General features: G+C 37.9%; 1 protein-coding gene across 4 annotated transcripts in view; it reads right to left on the reverse strand.

Moving 5' to 3' along the window:
* The window catches only part of LOC106171054 (scavenger receptor cysteine-rich type 1 protein M130-like), a 49,069-nt gene that overhangs the window by 2,603 nt on the left and 22,952 nt on the right, over nucleotides 1-23,514 (reverse strand). For 2 of the 4 annotated variants that reach the window (XM_087019017.1, XM_087019018.1), the window contains exons 2-23: nucleotides 21,012-21,290; nucleotides 17,405-17,522; nucleotides 16,860-17,026; nucleotides 16,540-16,610; nucleotides 16,078-16,244; nucleotides 15,345-15,509; nucleotides 14,757-14,907; nucleotides 14,253-14,449; nucleotides 13,810-13,950; nucleotides 13,163-13,304; nucleotides 12,697-12,872; nucleotides 12,211-12,471; nucleotides 11,683-11,836; nucleotides 11,192-11,367; nucleotides 10,411-10,611; nucleotides 9,389-9,542; nucleotides 8,873-9,063; nucleotides 5,628-5,837; nucleotides 5,292-5,445; nucleotides 4,660-4,835; nucleotides 4,196-4,363; nucleotides 2,947-3,100 (exon numbers count right to left, since the gene is read on the reverse strand). In XM_087019017.1, the coding sequence (XP_086875143.1) occupies nucleotides 2,947-3,100; nucleotides 4,196-4,363; nucleotides 4,660-4,835; nucleotides 5,292-5,445; nucleotides 5,628-5,837; nucleotides 8,873-9,063; nucleotides 9,389-9,542; nucleotides 10,411-10,611; nucleotides 11,192-11,367; nucleotides 11,683-11,836; nucleotides 12,211-12,471; nucleotides 12,697-12,872; nucleotides 13,163-13,304; nucleotides 13,810-13,950; nucleotides 14,253-14,449; nucleotides 14,757-14,907; nucleotides 15,345-15,509; nucleotides 16,078-16,244; nucleotides 16,540-16,610; nucleotides 16,860-17,026; nucleotides 17,405-17,522; nucleotides 21,012-21,290 (3,773 nt within the window). Of the gene's footprint in view, nucleotides 1-2,946; nucleotides 3,101-4,195; nucleotides 4,364-4,659; nucleotides 4,836-5,291; nucleotides 5,446-5,627; nucleotides 5,838-8,872; nucleotides 9,064-9,388; nucleotides 9,543-10,410; nucleotides 10,612-11,191; nucleotides 11,368-11,682; nucleotides 11,837-12,210; nucleotides 12,472-12,696; nucleotides 12,873-13,162; nucleotides 13,305-13,809; nucleotides 13,951-14,252; nucleotides 14,450-14,756; nucleotides 14,908-15,344; nucleotides 15,510-16,077; nucleotides 16,245-16,539; nucleotides 16,611-16,859; nucleotides 17,027-17,404; nucleotides 17,523-19,729; nucleotides 19,845-21,011; nucleotides 21,291-23,514 lie in introns of those variants that run through there. The other 2 variants (XM_087019020.1, XM_087019019.1) reach the window with 2 other exon arrangements.

Here is a 23,514-nt window from a genome sequence, read left to right on the forward strand (position 1 = left end):
GCTATAAAAATGCAATCAACAAGAATTTTCAAAATACGCAAAAAATATATATAACTTAAAATGGTACAATCAAAGTAAAGTTCATCGTAAGGTAGGTCAAAGGTCAATTTCAAGGTCACAGTAAATTGCCAGTATATGACTTCCTATTCAACTTCAATAGTAACTATGGACCTATCTCTGCCAGGTTTGGAGTTAAAAGAGAAAGAAATTAGCAGAGTTCAGTTCATGATTATAAGTAGGTCAAAGGTCAATTTCAAGTTCACAGAAAGATTGCCAGTATATGACTTCCTATTCAAGTTCAATAGTAACTATGGACCTATCTCTGCCAGTTTTGGAGATAAAAGGGAAGCAAAATTTGCAAAGTTCAGTTCATGGTGAAAAGTAGGTCAAAGGTCAATTTCAAGGTCACATTTAGATTGCCAGTATATGACTTCATATTTAAGTTCAATAGAAACTATGGACCTATCTCTGCCAGTTTTGGAGATAAAAGGGAGGCAAAATTTGCAAAGTTCAGTTCATGGTGAAAAGTAGGTCAAAGGTCAATTTCAAGGTCACATTTAGATTGCCAGTATATGACTTCATATTCAAGTTCAATAGAAAGTATGGACCTATCTCTGCCAGTTTAAGAGATAAAAGGGAGGCAAAATTTGCAAAGTTCAGTTCATGGTGAAAAGTAGGTCAAAGGTCAATTTCAAGGTCACAGTAAGATTGCCAGTACATGACTTCCTATTCAACTTCAATAGTAACTATGGACTTATCTCTGCCAGTTTTGGAGATATAAGGGACTAAATGTTATAATTTTGGAGTTACCATAATGTGCCATAAATTTCCTACTGAAAAAATTAATTAAAATAAAGAAAAGGTCATTTTGGTAAAAATTCTTGAAATGGGAGGTGCTCTGAAGTTCCAGATGTTCAAATTTGATGAAATAATGTCATTTTCGACCACAAGTTGCCTGCTTTGCCAAGCCTTATGTTTTATTTTTCCGGAGTTCAAAATTTATTATCCATAACCGTACTGCACATTTTGCTTTAACCACCAAAATGTACTTTTTGATACAGCGTAACTTTGGAGATAAAAGGGAAGCAAAATTTGCAAAGTTCAATTCATGATGAAAAGTAGGTCAAAGGTCAATTTCAAGGTCACAGTAAGATAGCCAGTATATGACTTCCTATTCAAGTTCAATAGTAACTATGGATTTATCTCTGCCAGTTTTGGAGATAAAAGGGAACCAAAATTTGCAAAGTTCAATTCATGATAAAAAGTAGGTCAAAGGTCAATTTCAAGGTCACATTTAGATTGCCAGGAAATGACTTCCTATTCAACTTCAATAGTAACTATGGACCTATCTCTGCTAGTTTTGGAGATAAAAGGGAAGCAAAATTTGCAAAGTTCAGTTCATGGTGAAAAGTAGGTCAAAGGTCAATTTCAAGGTCACATTTAGATTGCCAGTATGACTTCATATTCAAGTTCAATAGAAACTATGGACCTATCTCTGCCAGTTTTGGAGATAAAAGGGAGGCAAAATTTGCAAAGTTCAGTTCATGGTGAAAAGTAGGTCAAAGGTCAATTTTAAGGTCACATTTAGATTGCCAGAATATGACTTCCTATTTAACTTCAATAGTAACTATGGACCTATCTCTGCCAGTTTTGGAGATAAAAGGGAGGCAAAATTTGCAAAGTTCAGTTCATGGTGAAAAGTAGGTCAAAGGTCAATTTTAAGGTCACATATAGATTGCCAGTATATGACTTCCTATTCAACTTCAATAGTAACTATGGACCTATCTCTGCCAGTTTTGGAGATAAAAGGGAAGCAAAATTTGCAAAGTTCAATTTATGGTGAAAAGTAGGTCAAAGGTCAATTTCAAGGTCACAGTAAGATTGCCAGTATATGACTTCCTATTCAACTTCAATAGTAACTATGGACCTATCTCTGCCAGTTTTGGAGATATAAGGGACTAAATGTTATAATTTCGGAGTTACCTTAATCTGCCATAAATTTCCTACAGAAAAAATTAATTAAAATAAAGAAAAGGTCATTTTGGTCAAAATTCTTGAAATGGGAGGTGCTCTGAAGTTCCAGAAGTTCAAATTTGATGAAATAATGTCATTTTTGACCACAAGTTGTCTGCTTTGCCAAGCCTTATGTTTTATTTTTCCAGAGTTCAAAATTTATTATCCATTACCGTACTGCACATTTTGCTTTCACCACCAATATGTACTTTTTGATACAGCGTAACTCGAAAACCGCACGGAATACAAAAAAACGGAGACCACCTCCAGTGCTGGGCTTTACATGCTCTACAAAATGCAAAAAAGAATGGGTCTCTAGCATTAACAGTTCCCGAATTAGAGACAGTTTTCAGTTTCGGTATCTTATGGCCGCTACACCCGTGAAAATGCACCGATTGACCCCAAATTCACACAGATGAAAGATGACCTGAAGGGTAACATTTTCCAATAATATTATTGATTAAGTCTGTGTGGTGTCTGAATAACAGCGCAAATAAATTTTTTTTCGTAAAAAAAAATTCATTTTTTTGAAAATTTTTGCCCGTTTGACCTTGAAATAAAGGTCAAAGGTCAAATCCAAGGGCATATTTGAAATCTACACATATGACTTTTGGAAAGCCGTCTGTAGAAATTTTTCCCATAATTCCTTCTGTAGGGTAGATAAATAGCATTTAATTTTGCCATTTTTGGACAAGGGTGCATTGCAATGAGTGCCACACCTAGACCCCAATACCGACAAAGCCCAAATTTTACGTGGAAAGAGTTGAGATTATAGTTGACCTTAATCCAAGAGGTGGGTATGGGGGCCCTTACCGTCTAGGAGGAGAAGCGGTAACGGTAACATGGCGGCGGAGCCGGCGGAACGGACCGGACGGGACTAAAACCATGTGTACCGCCAGCGCTAACGCTGGTGGTACAATAATAAGGACTTACTTGAATCCAGCCATCCTACACAATACTGTGGCATCCTCACTGGAGAAGAAATCATCACATATTGTCCCGTACTGACCCCGGAACTGGACCTCCACGCGACCACGGCCCTCACTGGTACTGACCGTCGTGTTGGACATCAGCCTCACACTGACCTCTGGGGACAGAGAAATAATGGCACTAATACAGTGAAAGCAGGCAAGGTTTGGTAAACACTGATATAGCACAAAATACATTCTTTTTTGCATTTGTAAAATCAACAGTTTTTCTTTACCATCAACATTTATCATATCTTAAAATGTAAAGATTATAACAGCTACATGTACCAATGTAATTAAATAGTCTACACCAAAAGAGAGATTGCAAGAGAGGGAGAGAGAATCAGACCTGGTACAGTGGATTTAAAGACCCATTGTGCAATTGGATAAGGTATGGCCTTAAGCTGGTGATTAAGGGAAAGATGTTGACATTTCCAAGGATGAATAATTTTTAACCTGACTTAATGTGAGCACTTAAATAAACTGGTCAGTCATTTCCCAGCCACTGGTCAGTCATTTTCCAGCAACTGGTCAGCCATTTTCTAGCAACTGGTCAGTCATCTTCTGGCCACTGGTCAGTCATTTTCTGGCAACTGGTCAGTCATTTTTGGCAACTGGTCAGCCATTTTTGGCAACTGGTCAGTCATTTTCCAGCAACTGGTCAGTCATTTTTGGCAACTGGTCAGTCATTTTCTAGCAACTGGTCAGTCATCTTCTGGCCACTGGTCAGTCATTTTCTGGCAACTGGTCAGTCATTTTTGGCAACTGGTCAGTCATTTTCTAGCAACTGGTCAGTCATCTTCTGGCCACTGGTCAGTCATTTTCTGGCAACTGGTCAGTCATTTCCCAGCCACTGGTCAGTCATTTTCTAGCAACTGGTCAGCCATTTTCTAGCAACTGGTCAGTCAACTTTAGTAACTGGTTAGCCATTTTCTTGCAACTGGTCAGTCATTTTCTAGCAACTGGTCAGTCATTTTCTGGCAACTGGTCAGTCATTTTCTAGCCCCTGGTCAGTCATTTTATACAAAAGGCAAGTTTTACAACAGAACTTTTGTCCAAAAATTTGGTCTAAATAAATTTGGGACAAACGTGCAACAGTCGACAAAGACAAAGCAACTTTTTGTATTTCTTGTTATAAACCACATATTATACATAAATTAATTTGACTCAATTAATCAATTACCTAATTAATCATACAGTCTATATGAACTCACCAGGTACAGTACAGTTGGTCTCATCCTCTCTGTCAAAGCAGTCTTCGTGTCCGTCACACACGTGTTCAGGGTCCACACACTTGCCCGTGCCACACAGCACTCCCGCACAACCCGCGCTGGTGGTAGTGAGTGTCACAGTGGGTGCTGGTCCCGGAGAAGTGGACACGGCTGAAATGGAAGATCACTTTATCTTAACCCTCTATGTGTTCTACATATATTGTATATCTACTGAACAGAGCAATAAAAACATTCATTTATTTATCCAGATGTTGTTTCAGTTAATATTTGTAATGTTTTAAAGGATGTTCTTGGATGCTGCCATCAAATAACAAGTCCATATGTAGTCGGCACCATACTTTATTCTCTTTCCTATAAACTCTAGAGATCTAAGCTAACACAACAGACTGGTGCACATCTACATATATAGCATTTCTTATAAGGTGTACTGGTATATAAAATATTACCTTCTGAGCAGATCACAGCGACATCTTCATGGTGTCCACAGCTATGTCTGCCCCACCTTGGACTGCATTGTGTTAGAGAAGACTCAGTGCCTTCACAACGCAATGATCTCAACCACACTGTGCCGTTGCCTTCTCCAAACATCTCCACAGGATCTGGTGCTTCTCTGGATGGACCACTGGGAGACGGAAACATTCAGATAATGTTATTGTTATATCTCACAAGGTATAAGATTCAATATTACTTTGATGGCCTTTTGGCTTAAAGAGAATTATGCCAAATGGATGATGACCAGACTAAGATGTTGATGACCAGTCTGGTACTGAGTTAGAAATATTGAATAAACTTGACAGAGGCCCACTCTGAACCAAACTTTAGAACTACATGAAGATTTTATGTTTATTTTCAAACTGAGTCTCTAGAAGGAGAAAATGCATTCCTTTTTAAGAAAAGAAATTCCTTATTTAATAATTGGTACCTGAAAATATTGGTTACAATAAGGCGAAAAGGTACCAAACACTACAGAGACTAGGGAGTACTCAAATCTCTCTTTTAAATACAAAATTTATGTCTGCCATTTTGTAAAGTGAATGCTGGGTAAAGGAAAGATGGCGCCACAGTCCAGTATACTCACTTGAACCCCAACATACGACATAATACTATGACATCATTCTGGTGGAAGAAATCATCACAGACTGTCCCCCAGGTGTCTCTGTAGTAGACCTCTACTCGGCCCTGGCCAAGATGAGATGTATCCACGGAGAAATTCATCAAACGGACTTGAATGTCTGGGGAAAAATATGTAATATAATGATTTGATATAATCTAATGTAATCTTATATAATATGACATGACATGACATGATGTGATATGATTTAATGTAATATAATGTCCTCTCCAATCATCTTAGTTCCAGCAAGGAGTGTACCCCCTGGGGTCCACCCCTGGGGCTGTTCCCCCCGCCCCTCACCTGGTACTGTACAGTTCTCCTCGTCATCATTGTCCCAGCAGTCATTGTGACCATCACAGTAATGTTCAGCTGGAATACACTTCCCAGAGCTGTCTTGACACATGTACCCAGCACAGGCTGGGGATGTGGGTGATGTTGGTACAGCTGTGGTGGTTACTGTTGCTGCAGCAGTTGTGGCTGTCAATGATGTAGTTGGAGATACTGAGGTACCTAGTGAGAAATAATAAATATACAGTATATGATGTATAAATATAGCATATATAACTATAAATAATTATAAAAATAATAATATAACTAGTTTCTTTTATGATGCATTCATTAAATGCAAATTTCTTACAAGTAAATAAAACACGTATTGAATTTAGGCAAAATAAAGCACAATTTTTAACTTCTTTAAATTGAAACAAGGCAGCAAAGCTGTCAAATGTACAGACAAAAAGCAGGAAATAACAAAATAGGCTACTGTCAATTCTGATGTAAAAGTACATTATGTTAAACTGAAAATTCAACATCAAATTTTAATTATGCTCAACAGGTAATACCAATGTAAGTAAAATGTGTAACAAGCATAAGGCTTCAGGCCCATGGGAGTTCAAGTTCACACTTTGAAAATGTAAAACGTCCAAAAAAAAAGTCAATTAGACTGCTTTTCCAACTCGAGCTGCATTTTAGTCCTGTGTTTCTTTTTTAAAAGTTTGACAATCATAAGTAATATGGTTTTCCCATGATGGTCATGGCAGCAATACCCAATATTGTGTTTTCTTCTATTTTGATGCAATATTTCATAATGCTTAACAGCATAAAGAACATCAGTTTTTAATAATAAAATATACGTATCGTGGATTTTCAGAAAATGTGACTAGCATGGGTCTTCAAGCCCAAGGTGGTTCTAAGTCACACCTTGAAATTGCCAATATGTGAAAAATTAAATTTTCACAAAAAACTGATTAACTGCCAGAAAAATTTACCAAATAGACTGCACTGCCTAATGAAACTGTATTTTAGTCCCATGTTTCTTTCCTGTAAGTTTGAGAACAGTAAGTGACATAGTTTTCCTTAAATGGTCATTAAGGGAGCAGTGTCCAAAATAGGGGTTTCTTCAAATTTTGATGCAATATTACATAATGTTTAACAGGATAATAACCATCAATTTTTAATAATAAAATATTAGTATCATGGATATTCAGAAAATGTGACTAGCAAAGGTCTTCAGGCCCATGGAACTTCAAAGTCACAACTTGAAAATGCCAAAATGTAGACAAGACAGTACTGTCCTGAAATGCATTTTTTTCCATTTTTAACAATTTTTTAACATATAACAAAATTAACACTTTACTGCCATTTTTATATGATCAACTAAGAAAATTGATGAGATGGGAAAAATATCAATAGAACAGTGTTTAATGTCCAATTTCCTCCATTCTGAGTTTCTGAACATAGTGAATGAATGAATGAATCTGACAAACTGCAATGATAAGAGTTTATTTCCATTTTTGAAACTCTATTATACAATACATGATAACAAGCTTACCATCATTTTTACATAATCAACTAACAATGTTGTAAAGATGCAGGAAATGTTAAACAAAGACTTTTACGTATCTTATTAGTTAAATGATGAGACTGTTAACATGCCTAAGAATTGAATCTGAGGAAATGTGAAACAAGACAGTACTGTTATGAAATGCGTTTATTTCCATTTTTAACACTTTTTTAACATAAAACAAAATTAACAGTTTACTGCCATTTTTATATGATCAACTAAGAAAGTTGATGAGATGTGAAAAATATCAATAGAACAGTGTCAAATGTCCAATTTCCTCCATTCTGAGTTTCTGAACATAATGAATGATTGAATCTTACAAACTGCAATAATATGAGTTTATTTCCATTTTTGACACTTTATTACACAATACATGATAACAAGTTTACCATCATTTTTACATAATCAACTAACAATGTTGTAAAGATGCAGGAAATGTCAAGCAAACACTTAAACGTATCTTATTAATTAAATAATGAGACTGTTAACATGCCTAAGAATTGAATCAAGAAGAAATGTGAAAAAACAGCATAACTTATAAAATAATGGCCCGATTATGCTGATTTTCGAACTTGACCTGCGTTTTAGTAAGATTGATTACTCCTGTGAGTTTCATGACAACAGGCCTATCAGTTTTCTTTGAAATGTGTTAACAGTGTTGCATATATGCTGAAAAGTGAAAAAACAGCATAACTACTAAAATGGTGGCCCGATCATGCCGATTTTCGAACTTGACCTGCGTTTTAGTAAGATTGATTACTCCTGTGAGTTTCATGACAACAGGCCTATCAGTTTTCTTTGAAATGTGTTAACAGTGTTGCATATATGCTGAAAAGTGAAAAAACAGCATAACTACTAAAATGGTGGCCCGATCATGCCGATTTTCGAACTTGACCTGCGTTTTAGTAAGATTGATTACTCCTGTGAGTTTCATGACAACAGGCCTATCGGTTTTCTTTGAAATGTGTTAACAGTGTTGCATATATGCTGAAAAGTGAAAAAACAGCATAAATTCTACAATAATGGCCCGATCATGCTGATTTTCGAACTTGACCTGCGTTTTATGAATATTCATCAGCTCTGTAAATATAAAGCCAAAAAGTAAAACTGTCTTCCACTTATGGTGTTAACGCTGAAAGTGCACGGCGACGGCGACGGCGACGGCGACATCGACGGCGACATGAACGGCGACATGAACGGCGACGGCGACGACAGACGCAGGTGATGGCAATATGTACAGACACATCTGTGTCTGTACATAATGAAAACACATTGAGAGTTTTTACAGATACAGATATATCTGTATGAAAGCCAGTGAAAGCTTTTTGTTGCAACTGTAACTGTTGCTGCTATAGTGAATGTTGTCATTCTAAGGACTAGTTTTACTGCCCTCTTATCAAGACTTCCCCAAAAATCAGGAAGAGCTACGACTCCAATTAGCTCTGACATGGGCACCAGAGGGAAAGAGAAGGCGAGGTCACCCACCAACAACTTAGAGAAGGAGCGCTGAGGCCGAGTGAGAAAAATTGGAGCAGCAGACATTGAGTGAAGCTGACACAGCAGCAAAAGATATCGAAAGATGGTTAGGATGCTGACAAGCCTTGGGAGCTGATCATGGCTCGAAGAGGATAAATAAGTAAGTAAAATCAAATTTAATTTATCAAATGCCAATAATTCCAAGAATCCCCTAGAAATTGCTCACCTGCAGTGGGCAGGTTGACACAGGACAGAGCCACATCTTCACTGTGGAGACAAGAGTCATGTTGACCCCACTTCAGTGTGCATTCCGTCAAACTGCTCTCCGTTCCATTACAGATAGGAGCCCGCAGCCATATTGGTCCTGTGCCTGGTCCATAACTGTGGCCAGGAATATGGAAAGCCACGCCTGTGGACCTGAAAAATAAATATATATTTACCCAATATGTAAAATTATGTAAGAAAAAAAAAATATGGGGAAAAAAGTCTGCAACGATAAGTTCCTCTCTACATAGTAAGCATCCTGGCTAAGATTTTTTTCGCTCACAGTGGCTATTTATACTTTGACAGCCTATTTACGTATAAAAACTATATTTACTGCAGGAAAACAGTTTGTTGAATGCCCTTTGCTTTTCAAAAATTCTACTTTGCCTAGCCAGCTATACAAGAACTGTGGCAGTCTTATCTTAATCCAAAAACTTTTTTTTAAGAATGTGTCTGTGATATAACTTCCTGTACGAACCCAAATCCCAGCATTCTGCATATCACCGCAGCATCCTCGTCGCTGAAGAAGTCATTACATACAGTGCCCCATGTCTCGCGGAACTTGACCTCAACGCGACCGTGACCTTCTGCCGTGGTGTTGACCTCCCCGGACATCAAGCGGACCTCTATGTCTGCAGACAGAAACAATTTTTACACATTGTTTTAAGGGATAATAACTCTTCGTATGTGATCTATATTTCACAATAAAAACATTGTGAATAACTTATAGAAATATAATATATTCTGTTTTTCCACAAAAATGGCAGTTATAGCTATTATTCTGATATCTGAGCTTGTCTTAAGACCACGTGACCTCCATTGATGGCTATACTCTGTTAAAATCTCTTAAGAGATTTTAACAAAAAAAAAACAAACTTTTTAGAAAAAAAACCAGGGACTCACTTTGAATGTAAAAATGGATTCATTAACCATTGGTAAGCATGGGAAAATTATTGTTTACTCCAGGAAAATTCATTTTTGGCCGAAACAAAGAGTTATTATCCCTTTAAGTACACTAGACCTAAAGAGGTTCAGGTAAAAGCCATGAATAACACTTGATTGCAGTATTTTATATGTGTAAAGAAAACAGAAAATGAGCACTTGTTCAAGTAGAAAAAAATGTCACATACAAGAAAAAATATGAATGGTTCAAGTATAATATAACTGATAGGTAATTTGGTGAAGAAATACCAGCCCATACAGATAAATACTAGTTGTAGAAATAAAAGCTGCAATGATTAAAAAACTAACAGACAGTGATTTCAGTGACTTCAAAATGGCTGTCTGTTATTTTGCCCAGCACTGATACATGTACAATATATCCCCCCTTAACTTAAAGCTAACTAAGCATAATGTGAGGAATCAAAATAAAAAATGAGAAGCAGAAAATTAATATGAAAAGGCACAAAAGGTAGAAACAACCACATGACATATCCAAATTAAATAAATAAAAAAATCATCAAACACAGAACAGAAATGAAAAAAAAAGAAAACAAGTACCAGGGGTTGTGCAGTTTTGCTCGTCGCTGTCGTCATGGACACAGTCGTTATGACCGTCACACACATTGACTGCTGGGATACATGCACCATCACCATGACAACGGAAACCAGCACAAAAAGCTGTGGTAACTATGGTAACAGGGGTTGTGCTCAGTAGGGTAGGGTAGGAAATGGTGGTGGTGGAGGAGGCAGGGGTGGAGGCTTGACAGGAAGAAAATAAAGAGATGAATATATAATATATATAATAAATAATACAAGTAAATATAGCTTGATAAACCATTGTTTAACACTGTAAAGCTGTATTACAAAATTGGAGTAGCAAGAGCATACTGGGGTACGCATAGAGAAAACATGTAGGAAATGAAAATGAAAATGTGCTACAAGTAATACAAATAAAATACAAACATCACATTTTGCTTGTTACATTTATGAAAAGGCCCATTTATATGCATTCTTCAATAAACTAAAGATATCATTTTGAACTGTGATAGTACAAAAGACAGAGAGAAATAAAAGAATAATCTATAAAACAACAAAGTCAAAATATATCAGATAATAACTTTTCTGCAGACAGTTCAGCACAGGCATGCAGTTAACAAACAAACAAACAAACAAACAAATAGATTGATTACATCATTTAAATCAATTATAACACAACATATAAAAGCCCATACTACTTCATATAATAAAAGAAAGGGCTGTGGGCAAATTATTACAATTCTATGGTTGCTTAATTTATTGTCTTTAATTTTTTGAAGCACCTGTTTACAGTTGTTATTACCTGCATCCGTACACTCTATTGCCACATCTTCAGTATGTTCACAGTTGTGTCGTCCCCAGGTTAGTGTGCACTGCGCCAGGGACGTCTCACTGCCGCCACAACGGACGTTCCTCAGCCAGACGTTCCCTGTGCCGTGACCAAAGCCATGAGGTCGAGGAATGTGACGAGCTGGACCACTACAGACAGATTGGAACTCATAAATGTATTATATATAAAAATGTATGTATGTATGTATGTATGTACGTTTAACACAATCAAATTGGGACCAGACACCCTGCTAACTCAACTGAATTATCAGAATTCTGTCCACTAAAAACAGAGGTGAGCTATTAAACACAAACAAACAAATAAATAATAAACAAATAAAATACGTAGTTCACATAAGAATGGAGAAACCGCACTTATTTCAGCATTCAGCACAATTTTTTCCTGTTAAAACTTCTCTTGTATACTATTAATATTCAAGTTCACATAAAATAATAATATCTTACTAGTGGCCCAGCATCCTGCAGATCACCATGGCGTCTTCCTCCGAGAAGAAATCATCGCACACCGTCCCCCAGACATTGTTATATAGGACCTCCACTCTGCCGGCACCCTGTACTGTTGTTACCATGGTACCGTTCATTAACCTCACTGCTATCACTGAAATATTACATATATATATATATAGCATTAATATCTGTCTACATCCTGCACTGTAGTTACCATGGTACTGTTCATAAACCTCACTGCTATCACTGAAATAATACACATACTTGGTAAATACTAAAACACTCATACCCACATTGTTATTTCACAAAAAAAGTTAAGTCATCAACTGATTGGAAACACTATTGGAAATATCAGACAACAGAATTTCCTGATATCAAAGAGTGTTTTTTTAAATACATTAACTTAATTGGACATACCTTTTTCTTTAGTGGTCGGTTTATAATTGTAGAAGTGACAGCCTTTTTTATTTCTTAATTTTATTTTTATTATTACTGTATTTTGTTCAAAGGGGTGGGTCACCTTACCTGGAGTTGTACAATTCTGCTCATCTGCCTTAGAAATGAAGCAGTCGTCGTGTCCGTCACACACATGTTCACGTGGCACGCAGTCTCCTGTTGGGCAAACCACGCCGCTACACGGAGGTGGTGTTGTAGCTACAGGCGTCGTTGTGACTGTTGTTACTGTTGTTGACTGTGTTGTTGATAGAGTAAGTAATGTTGTAAAGGGAGTTGTCACTGCTGCTGTTGTTGGTGTTGTTGGCTCTGGAGTTGTTACTGTGGTAGTTGCTGGAAATACATTTCAAAAATAGAGATATATCTCCGTGGTGAATGAGATGTTTCACTTTACTGTATTTCATAAAATTTAGGAAAAAAAGGAAACTTTATGGCTGCTTCTGGCTTAAAATATTTTCACATACAAACACAAAACGACAAAGTGGCATCAAATTATCCGGTGTCCTTCAGAGGAAAGGAAACACCAAGTCACCCCCTATACTAGAGTATCCTACTTACTGGCAACATAACATTGTACAGATATGTCTTCGTAGTGTTCGCAGGCAGCCGTCCTCCCCCAACCGTCATGGTGACACTCTGCCAGGGATGCCTCGTCACCATCACAGTTCAGATTACGCAGCCAGATAGGTCCTGTGCCAGCGCCATACTTCTGTGACAGCACCCTGACACCTCCACTGCAGGTAACAAATACAGCACAGAATGTTCATTAGTATTTTGGACTATTTAAAAGTACTGAATTAAAAAGCTCACATGCTCGAGCTCACACCAGCAAAAACATATTTGCACGCACACACACAAATACATCCACACACACACGCACACTCACACACGCACACATGCTGCACACTTACTGATGTCCCAGCATCCTACAGATAATTCTGGCATCCTCCTCTCCAAAAACACACACACACACACACACACACACACACACACACACATACACACACATATACACCATACTTACTAATGTCCCAGCATCCTACATATCACCCTGGCATCTTCCTCTCCAAACAGATCTCTACAGATGGTTCCCCAGGTGTTATTATACAACACCTCCACTCTGCCCTCTAGTGGTGTTAATCCTTCCACCAGCCGCACTGCAACTCCTACATATAGAAAACAGTTGTATGGGACTGGGTATATTTAAGTGACTTTAGAGAATAAATGCATGTAGTTTCTCCTGATCCCCCTTATTACCTGTATTATACTGTATTATGTATGCACCTATACAATAATACTTGTATTATGAATGACTTACATTTGTATGAATACCTGTAAGGCTGTTCCAGTATATTGAATGACAGAAGTTGCACAGAGACAAAACATTCTGTATTTTCTCACTCCTTTTTCACTCTATCTCTGCCCCCCCAATCTCTCTCTCTCATTCCCTCTCTCGAATTCTCTCTCTCGAATTCTCTCTCTCTCTGCCCCCCCCCCCCAAATCTCTCTCTCTTATTCCCTCTCTCGAATTCTCTCTCTCTCTCTGCACCCCTCTCTCTCTCTTCCTCTCTCTCTCTTCCTCTCTCTCTCTCTCTCTCTCTCTCTGCCCCCTCTCTCTCTCTCTCACTTCCTCTCTCTCTCTCTCTCTCTCTCTCTCTCATCTCCTCTCACCTGGAGTAGTACACCTGGAGTCATCCTCGTCCTCGGCACCAAGGCAGTCATGATGTCCGTCACATAGACGAGAACTTGCTATACACGTTCCTTCACCACACACAAAACCTGGGCACGGTGTACTAGGTGTAGTTGCCATGGCTACAGAAAGGAAGAAATGATAGCTTTATACTGCCTTGGGCTTGATGACTTATATTTTTATGCATCTCAAAACATTCTTTGCATTACTGGAGACCAGCAGCAGTAACATTTTCTATTTTTTATCTACTTTTTTCTAGAACATGGCAAAATAATTTCTCTAAACTACTAAATCACATAAAGACTAGGTCGATACTTAAATACTTTACCCAGACCAGAAACTGTTATAAAAAATGTGGTTTTGTGGATGGACAGTGAAAATTGTACAATATGGTCTTATGAAGAAAACCGCAGCGTAGACCTACTTGTGGATGAATACGTTGTGGTGACAACATCGCATGTGACGCCTGCGTCCTCCCTGTGGCTGCATGCTTCACGTCCTGTTTCGTCGTGTGTGCATAGCGCCAGATACGCCTCCTCTCCATGGCAACCGACATCATCACGAAAGACTGGCCCTGTGCCTGAACCAAAGTACGCCTGTCTGCGTGCCACTGCGACCCCACTGTAAGATAAAGTCACAAGTTATAATCAAAACTGTGCTGTTATAAATTTATTCAATTTAATAAAAAAATGGAAACTTCATCTGAAAATGGATCTAAAGGTCTATTCCCAGCTTTTCATCTCAATTAACACATTATTTTGTCAACTAGCACTTCACATCTTAACTAACACATTCATATCTCAACCAACACATTCACATCTCAACCAACACATTCAAATCTCAACCAACACATTCACATCTCAACCAACACATTCATATCTCAACCAACACATTCACATCTTAACTAACACATTCCCAGCTGTCTGACCTGTATCCCAGTTGTCTACAGACCACAGCGGCATCGTTATCGTCCCACAGATCATCGCAAACAGTTCCCCACTGGTTGTTGATGAACACCTCCACTCTTCCTTCATGTGGTCCACTGCCGTTAACCAGACGGATATCAAACATAGGGGGCACTGCAAAAAGGAAAGGGGATGGCTAACATAATATCACAAGAAATTTTATTATTTTGCTGTCCATTCATTCACAGGTGATTATCAATGTGGATTATCAATGTGTTTTTGTCAAATCTCCCTTTAGAGGAACAGATACAGGGCTATACACTGAAAATGCTGGGCTTGGGGGGGGATAGCTTTGAAAGGCCCACAAGAAGGTTATTTGTACTGCTCCAGAATCTTTTAAAGGACACTTTATTTTTTCAGTGTGTATGAGAGAGAGAGAGAGAGAGAGAGAGAGAGAGAGAGGCACAGGAAAAGCCAACCATCACAATAACATCAAAGCAGTAAACCCTCTTCTGTCTTTGCACACAAATGAGCATGCCCCAACATTTCTTTCATATTTCCCATGTTTTATCTAATATAAACATATGGTTTCACTCATCATGAGTACTCACATGTAGTGGGCGTTGTCGTGATAGTCGTAGTGCTGGGTGTGGTAGTTGTTGTAGCAGTAGTTGTAGGTGTGGCAGTGGTCGTGGACTGAGCTGTACTTGATGTTGACCATATACTTGACACTGTTGTACTTAGGTTATCATAGCCATTCTTCTCTATTACCCTCACTGAAAGGACAGAAGTCATATTTTATATATAAAACAAAACAGTATTTTCTTTCTATTAGGAAAACCATTATTATTTACTTATTAGAAGGAAAAAATAACACAAATTTGTGCATTTACTCTACATAATTTTTCTCAGAACATACAAATCCTCATTAGGCAAAACACATCCAGTCACAATCTACCAGAACATCTAGCACAACCAGACACAATCTAGTAAAACATCTAGCACATCCAGATACAATCTAATAAAACATCTTTCACATCCAGATACAATCTAGTAAAACCCCAAGCACATCCAGACACAATCTAGTAAAACATCTAGCACATCCAGATACAATCTAATAAAACATCTTTCACATCCAGATACAATCTAGTAAAACCCCTAGCACATCCAGACACAATCTAGTAAAACATCTAGCACATCCAGATACAATCTAATAAAACATCTTTCACATCCAGATACAATCTAGTAAAACCCCTAGCACATCCAGACACAATCTAGTAAAACATCTAGCACAACCAGACACAATCCCTGGTCACATCTACCACAATCTTTGAGAATCCTCACCTTTCAGCTTAATACTACTGCTGTCCAGTGTAAAGCGTCCCAGTTTCTTGCTGCCGTCTTGGTCCAGTGGGATGTCCTCCAGGACACTGTCCACGTACTGCTGGAGCTGGTCAGACGGGTACTGCTTGACCATGTGAAGAGTACACAGGACCATGATACTGCCCTGCCTGGACAGAGAAATGATGATTATGTTTTAAAGGTAACAATTAAAACACACACACACACACACACACACACACACACACACACACACACACACACACACACTCAAAATAATAAATAAATAAATAAATAAAATTAAAGATGGCCTTTTTGGATAATTTATTGTTTAATTTTCACTATGCTACTAAAATTCATGGACATGTTAAACTACAAACCCTGAAATTATTATTACTTTTAATCTTGGATGTTTCTTGTGGCATTTTTCAAATGGTTTAAGTACAATAATTCATATTAACTTACCTATATTCTGTTATTTTTGAGTAGTTATAACTCTGTCCTAGTGGCTCATGTTTGGAAAATATTATGTTGAGCTGAAAGATGAAAATTGTTACTTTAGGAAAAAATGTTTTATCTTACTTCATAATGTCTGCCCACACAGCTGTAATAACAGGGATACTTATAGATTTGCTCACAGATAAAAGCATGGGAAACAGATGTTTAACTAAGACATACTTTTATAATTCAATAATAACACCAACAACGATGATAACAACAATAATAACAGTTTTTTGGCGGGTTAACATCTGCTTTGAATCAAAACCACTTCATTATATACTTGCCTCTTTTTGAATTTCCCTTGATAAAACTATAAATGCAGATGAATGATGATCGTTAAGCTCGTCACTGAAGACAGCTCCCCCTATAATTTTGAAGCTGCCTTGTATGACACTAGATGGAGCTCCAGAGTAAGATATTTGTGAGCTTTCATTGTGTAATATGGATATAACTGGAATGGAAAAGAAGTGACAGCTATGTTAAATACTGGCTCAGTCCAACATCTTATTTTTCACCTTCATTTTTCAATTTGATTTTTTTTCAGCCTCACAGACAACAAGACATTATTTTAACAACTTGATAGAATTATTCAGTAAAATTAAGTAACTTTACCATATCAAAAAGAATGAAGAAAAAAGTTTTTAAAGTACTCATATGAATGTTGAAGTAAAAAATGAAAGCATTTCCGATGAAAATAACAGCATTATTTCTAAAAAAAAGAAATAAATTATCAAAATCAATTTATCAAACAGTAACAAAATGATCCAAAAAAAAAAAAAAATACATGCATATTGACACCGTTTTCTTATGGAAGTTTTACAGAACTCACCAAGGAAATATACAGCTACAGCCAATAATATTGTGAGTATGATCACCGCAGAGATAATAAGCTTTGGAATGGTACAGAAAGTCCTGGCTCTGTTGAACTTGACTTTATGGATAGGTTCCTGGAAGAGAAACAAAGACTTGGGATTAAAAATAGAGTTCCTTGTTAACTAACTTACTGGCTGACTAATTAACTAACTATGAGTAAAAGACTGGTTTATGGCTCAGACCTCATTCCCATAGATTTTAGATTGACCTACCCCTGTGGGGAGTCTCACTAGATTACTGTCAGCTTAGCCGGCTTAAGCATTTTCCCGCCTACTAAAAGCTGTAAGGGGGTAATTAAATATGGTGCACTTGGCTGACTGCAATTTAGTGTGAACCCCCAGGGAGTTAGGTCTATCTAAATCTAAATCTCTGGATCAATCTAAATCTCTGGGGATGCACCCTGAAATTCACAAATCTCATAGCAAAGGTTGATAGCTCATGAAAATCCCACATAATTAACTACACTGTAGCAAGACTTGGTGGTATTTATACCCTTGAGCAATAGACAACAGCAAGGAAGGCCAGCAACATGCCCTTTATATCTGCAGTAACTACATACTTCTCTAATTTCTCCCATACTCCTTTACTTGGAGCTATGATCTAATAAACAGATTATGTCTTAGCTTGGAGAGAGAGAGAGAAAGAGATAGAGAGAGTGTAGGAGGGAAGGAGTGCATGACCCCCATATCAAAACAAAACAACACGTATTCCCACTCACTCACTTCTCTCTGCATCCTTGAACACAAATCAAAGTGATTACATAAAGAACAGCCCCAGCCATTGTGTGCCGTCATGTATATCTGTATGCTGACACAGCTAGAGATCTCAAGGCTGACTGGCCAAGCATTCACTGTATCAAGGCTGGGAACCTCTGATAACAACTGAGTCTACTAGGACATAGTGAAAACTGCGACTCTCTAAATACTAAGACAATTCTCTAAGCATTTATTTTTGAGCCAAGTAATATTTAATTGATATGTGAAGAAGCTTTTCTTTTTGCTAATTTTTGCTTCACACTAGAGGATTTGATAATTTTGAGGGAGGGCACCCAATAGCAGATAAGCACAAACTATAAGTAGTTTTATTAAATAATTATTATCAAATTAAAGACCTGGAGATATTTCTTTGAGAAAAATATTATATAAACTATGGCATGTATATATTCCTTTTTACTGACAGTACTAACTATACCTGTACAAAGTGATTCTAGTAAAACACAGCCTGTTTTGTTTATAAATAAATAATTAATCTTAACAGGCCATGGAGGGAAGGAGGCGGGGGGGGGGGGCAGACAACACTGACTTACCAATGTCACTGATACAGGGGGATATAGACATGATACGGGGGGGGGGGGGGGTGCTAGGCTCACAGATACAGTATACAGCATGGTTTTAAAATTACCATGAACAGGATAAAACTACTGGAGCTTATAAATTTTCTAAAGAAGGAAGATACAAGATAAAAACACAATAAGACAAAGAGAAATATGGTCTGGTGGATTAGATGACTGTGTGCAACCTGATAACACTTGTCTTACTCTTATTTATTAAACTGGCAACTTATTTTAAACAACAGACAAGGAAAACAATGCACACAGTTTCATTATCTCTCCATTCCACTGGTTATGTTCTGAGAAAAACACTTTCAATTTTAATTTGGTAATTTTTTTTTTAATTTATCAACTGTATTTACATATGAACTAAATAATTTCCTAGATATAAATATAAAGATATAAATATTACTTAACACCAGAAAAGGAAATTCCAAAGCAAATCCTCTGCCCCCCCCCCTCAACCCCCTTCACTGCGGTACTTGTGGGGACTTACATGGACATTATCTACCACTACAGGTTTGAAAATGTCACTTTCTAACTATGCATTTGAAATCACATATATCAGGCAAATGGGTTTTGATAAAACAGTCTAAATAGACAGCCAAATCCCAATGTATGTCAGGCGCCCCTGCCCAATCTTCAAACATAACAAGGGGGGGGGGGGGGGGGGTTAAGGCGTAACTCCCCGGTCGATATTTTACTGAATTTTTATCCCCCCTCACTGCCTACAAATTTCAACTTTGCCTCCTAAGCGCCTGCGTCTATATTGCAGCACAGTTAATATGCAATACAATAATTTCACGAAATACATGAACAAAACGTGAATAAGTTTCAAATAAAATAGTCAATCCATACTAGCAACACCTAGTAAATACACCTGTATCTTATATCCGCCGCGGAAAACGAACGGTAAAAACTATTTCCCTAATATTTTGAATTCTTTCCTACCTCAAGTAAAAGCGACTGCATTTTAGTAGAAGTCAAAGCGTCCGCCTCAGAGATCTGAATGAGCAATGACTTCTCATCGATGTGACATATAAATTCTGTCCTCCTGTCATTGCCTACCAAGATAAACTGACCCCAAACCGCATACATACAAATGCCTGTCGCGCCCACTTTTTTACATACGACACACAATTTTCATGGCATGGTTTGCGTAAGGCAGAAAAATAATTTCTTTTTTTAATATGTTTCGTAAGAAATAAACTGACAAAAACTGTGCAGACGCAAAAGACTAAAAGTAAGATTCGGGGTTAAAAAAAAAAAAAAAAAGAACCCGTCTCTTTGACCTTCAAGTCAGCTCATCGTAGCTCAGCCAGGAAATGAGAGGCTCAAAGTGACCACACTTATGTTAAGTCACGATGGGCTGACCTAAGACGCGGGTGTCACCACCTCGTAATGACGTGTTCTCTCAAAACATACGATACATTAACATTCTCACGTAAGACCATCTTTAGATTGTGTGTGTGTGGGGGGGGGGGGGGGGGGGTATTTTGTATTTTTTCTAAATTTTATTTTAGACTTGGAGTCACCCATTAAAGAATAAACTTCGGGTTTTTGAAAAAAATAAAACCACACAGAAGGGCACCTCCTCCCCCTTCAAATAATCCTGGATCCGCCCCTGCGATTAAAACCTTGGGTTTAAGGCAAATATTGACCAGTGGAAGATGGTGGTCCACTTCGACACATTTTAACTGTGCGGTTTTAGTAAAGAACCTCTTATTCCATTTCAATTCAGCATGATTGTGCTGTAGTCTGTGAAAGAAAATTAACTACGATTTTCAAATCTACACACACTGGTCAATAGAAGTGCCACCCCTACTGAACCAATACTATGGGTGAGATAAATGACTGTAGAATGATATGCTCCTGGTATCATTTTATTAACATCAAATTTCACAAAAAGACCAACAATACAAGTCCATTATACAGCGGTTTTATACTCAGTCATTAGTCACATTATAAGTAGACCAGGCATTATAACTTTGATTACTATGATTCAGGGGGTGACACTTCTATTGTCCAGTGTGTGTATGCCATATCTTTCTGTTTATATAACACACATAATATATAAAACACACATAACGTTGCGATTCATAAGGATTTATCTTGCATCAGAGAAAACCAATACCATCTTAAATTTAGAGCCAAATTTCGTTCTTTGAGTGTTTTCCTAAAACCGACCTCTGGCGCTTTAATAAGAAAACGAAAGTGAAAGTGACGGACCCACCTTGTCATCGTGTGTGGGCGGGTCCCTAAAATGATACAACGGGTCATCGTTGGTCTCGGTCCCACCAGGGTGAGAATGTTCATGATTGTCTATAGCGACACTAGCGCTCTCTGGCTTCGACTCCTTGGAAGGAGACATTTCTTTCAGTTCGATAAATGAAATTCCATTTTGAGAGTGTTCCGTTCCGTTTTCCGGCGGCCGAGTCCCGTTTTGAGCAGGGTAGGTTGCCTTTTCCATGGCCGAGTCGTCTAATGACGGATCATAACAAGGGTTGTCAATCTGAAATAATAAATTAGGTAAATATTAATAAGAATTAACAACATGCAGTGGTAATAATATGTTACCCTATGGGGTGTAGTTTTATTTCTCAGGGTGAGAGCTCTCACTCTAATTTCCCCTCCTTTCTCCCTGATATCATTAACATCATCATCATCATCTTCTTCATATTAATAAAAACAATAATAATAATAATAATAATAATGAAAATAATAATAATTACTTAAATAATTATTATAATTAATTTATTAGTGCATTATCAGTATTATTTTTAATTTCATACACCTTTAACACACAAAGCGTCTCTGCAGTAGTTGGCAGCAGTTGCCTCACATCTTTCTGTGCTGCGATCAAATGTATAGTTTTTATCAAATATTGTTTTTTCAGCTTCAACAGTGCTGGCAAGCAGACAGAATCAATGTATAAGATACGGCACCCAAGGAAAAATCTTCTGATCGAGAACCCACAAACAAGAATTTTATGGACGAATTAGGAACGCGCGCAACATAATGCACGACAGAGGTAATACACCATATTATTACACAGTGTCTTCACACAGACATGTTTGTCTTTTTTTAATGGAAGACAAGTTGGATTTTGAAGCGGGTCCTTATTGGTGGGAAACGTCTCAGAGACTAGGAACACATCCCTGTTTTTATTGGTCAGCTTACAGCTGTCACATTTCACCAAATATAGACATAAATACATGTATATTGTCCCAAAGCCAGAGCTTAAGTGGGGAGGCACAAGTTGACGGCATCCCCTGAGAAGGTTTGGGGGGGTGGTATGGGGGGGTGGGGGGGGGGGGGTTGATCCAATCCTGCGGGAACAGACTTAGCGTTTAAAGGTACATACGAACCGAGCATCGGTGGAGTGTGGATTCCCAGTAACACATGTAAACCACTTCTACTAGATTCTTATATGACTCAAATAATTTCGACATGCCAAGGGATAAACTGAATAGATCACTCGATCGGCCATAAAAGACCTTTAGACTGCTCCTTTCTTTAAATTTATGGTTGTAAATTTAACCTACTTCCGTGACCTACTTTCCTGCCCCATTGACATACAGCTTAGAATACCAGCAGAAAAATCTGTTCAAACATCACTTTGGGGTAAAATTAAACAATGCCTTTTGGTAATTCTCTTAGTTATACTACTTGTAACTATATGCTGGCATTTGGTTGGTTTTTGTGACAAAAAATTGACTTTGTATGCATCTTTAAACAGAAACCGGAGAATAAATCCGCAATGCCAGTGTAACCTTTGCCTCAGCTTTGCCATGAGAGTGAACTTCATGACACTCATATGTTTACTGAAAGACCTTACTTCAACCTAGTAAAGCATGCCAGAAATATGCTTCTTATTTTCCCTCTCTCATATTTTTTAGCAGTAAGATGACTGTGAAGGGTGTTAACCGCGTGTTGTGCGTTATTGTCGGGTTAACTATGCATACAAGACGCAAGTTATCACCGACGCGTCTGTTCTAAAGGTGTGAGTTCCTCCAGGTACTTGAGTTCTGACCTCTGTGGAACCGCAAATATATTGGTAATGCAGTTTTATACCAGTGATATATATTTAGTTTGTGTAGATATTGATAACCCATGGAAATGTTTTGTCCTAATGGAGGGCTTGGGCAGGCGGATGAGTGGATATAGTGTTTATTTTCATTATAACACGATTTGATTTTGCTTGCTTTGATACGTTTAACGTCCGTTAGACGTGTAAATCCAATGTCGACATCACAATTCTGCGTAAGTCTATATATCTCTTGACACAAGTTTTAACCTATACGGCGCAGGTCTACGAGTTGGAGATGTAGTCTTCTTCATATTGTGACATTTTACAAATGGGGTTATCCACCGCAGACACTGTACTCAGTATCAGGTCAAGTCCTTTTTTTTTTTTTTTTAATCGGTGATGTTGTCAGAAATTTTATTTATTTTGAACATGCTGCCTCAGTCTGACTGAACATTTGGAGTAAACAGGAAGCGCAATCCATCACGCACACTCGCGTTGACGCCGTCATTTTTTGACATCGAAATTCTGTCACCATGGTAACGAAATTTTCTAGACAGACGCGCACGTACATTATTCAAAGTATATTGACGTGACCTCAGACAGTCCCCGGCGTCCGAGGACAATTCCTCGGCACCCTGAAGACCGCGGTTCACTGGACGACAAGACAGCGGAGACAACCAACTGCACCCTGGAGAGTGAGGTCATT

The sequence above is a fragment of the Lingula anatina genome, chromosome 8 (genome assembly GCF_051362555.1).
Source record: "Lingula anatina isolate TDL-2025a chromosome 8, LinAna3.0, whole genome shotgun sequence".
Classification (NCBI taxonomy): domain Eukaryota; kingdom Metazoa; phylum Brachiopoda; class Lingulata; order Lingulida; family Lingulidae; genus Lingula; species Lingula anatina.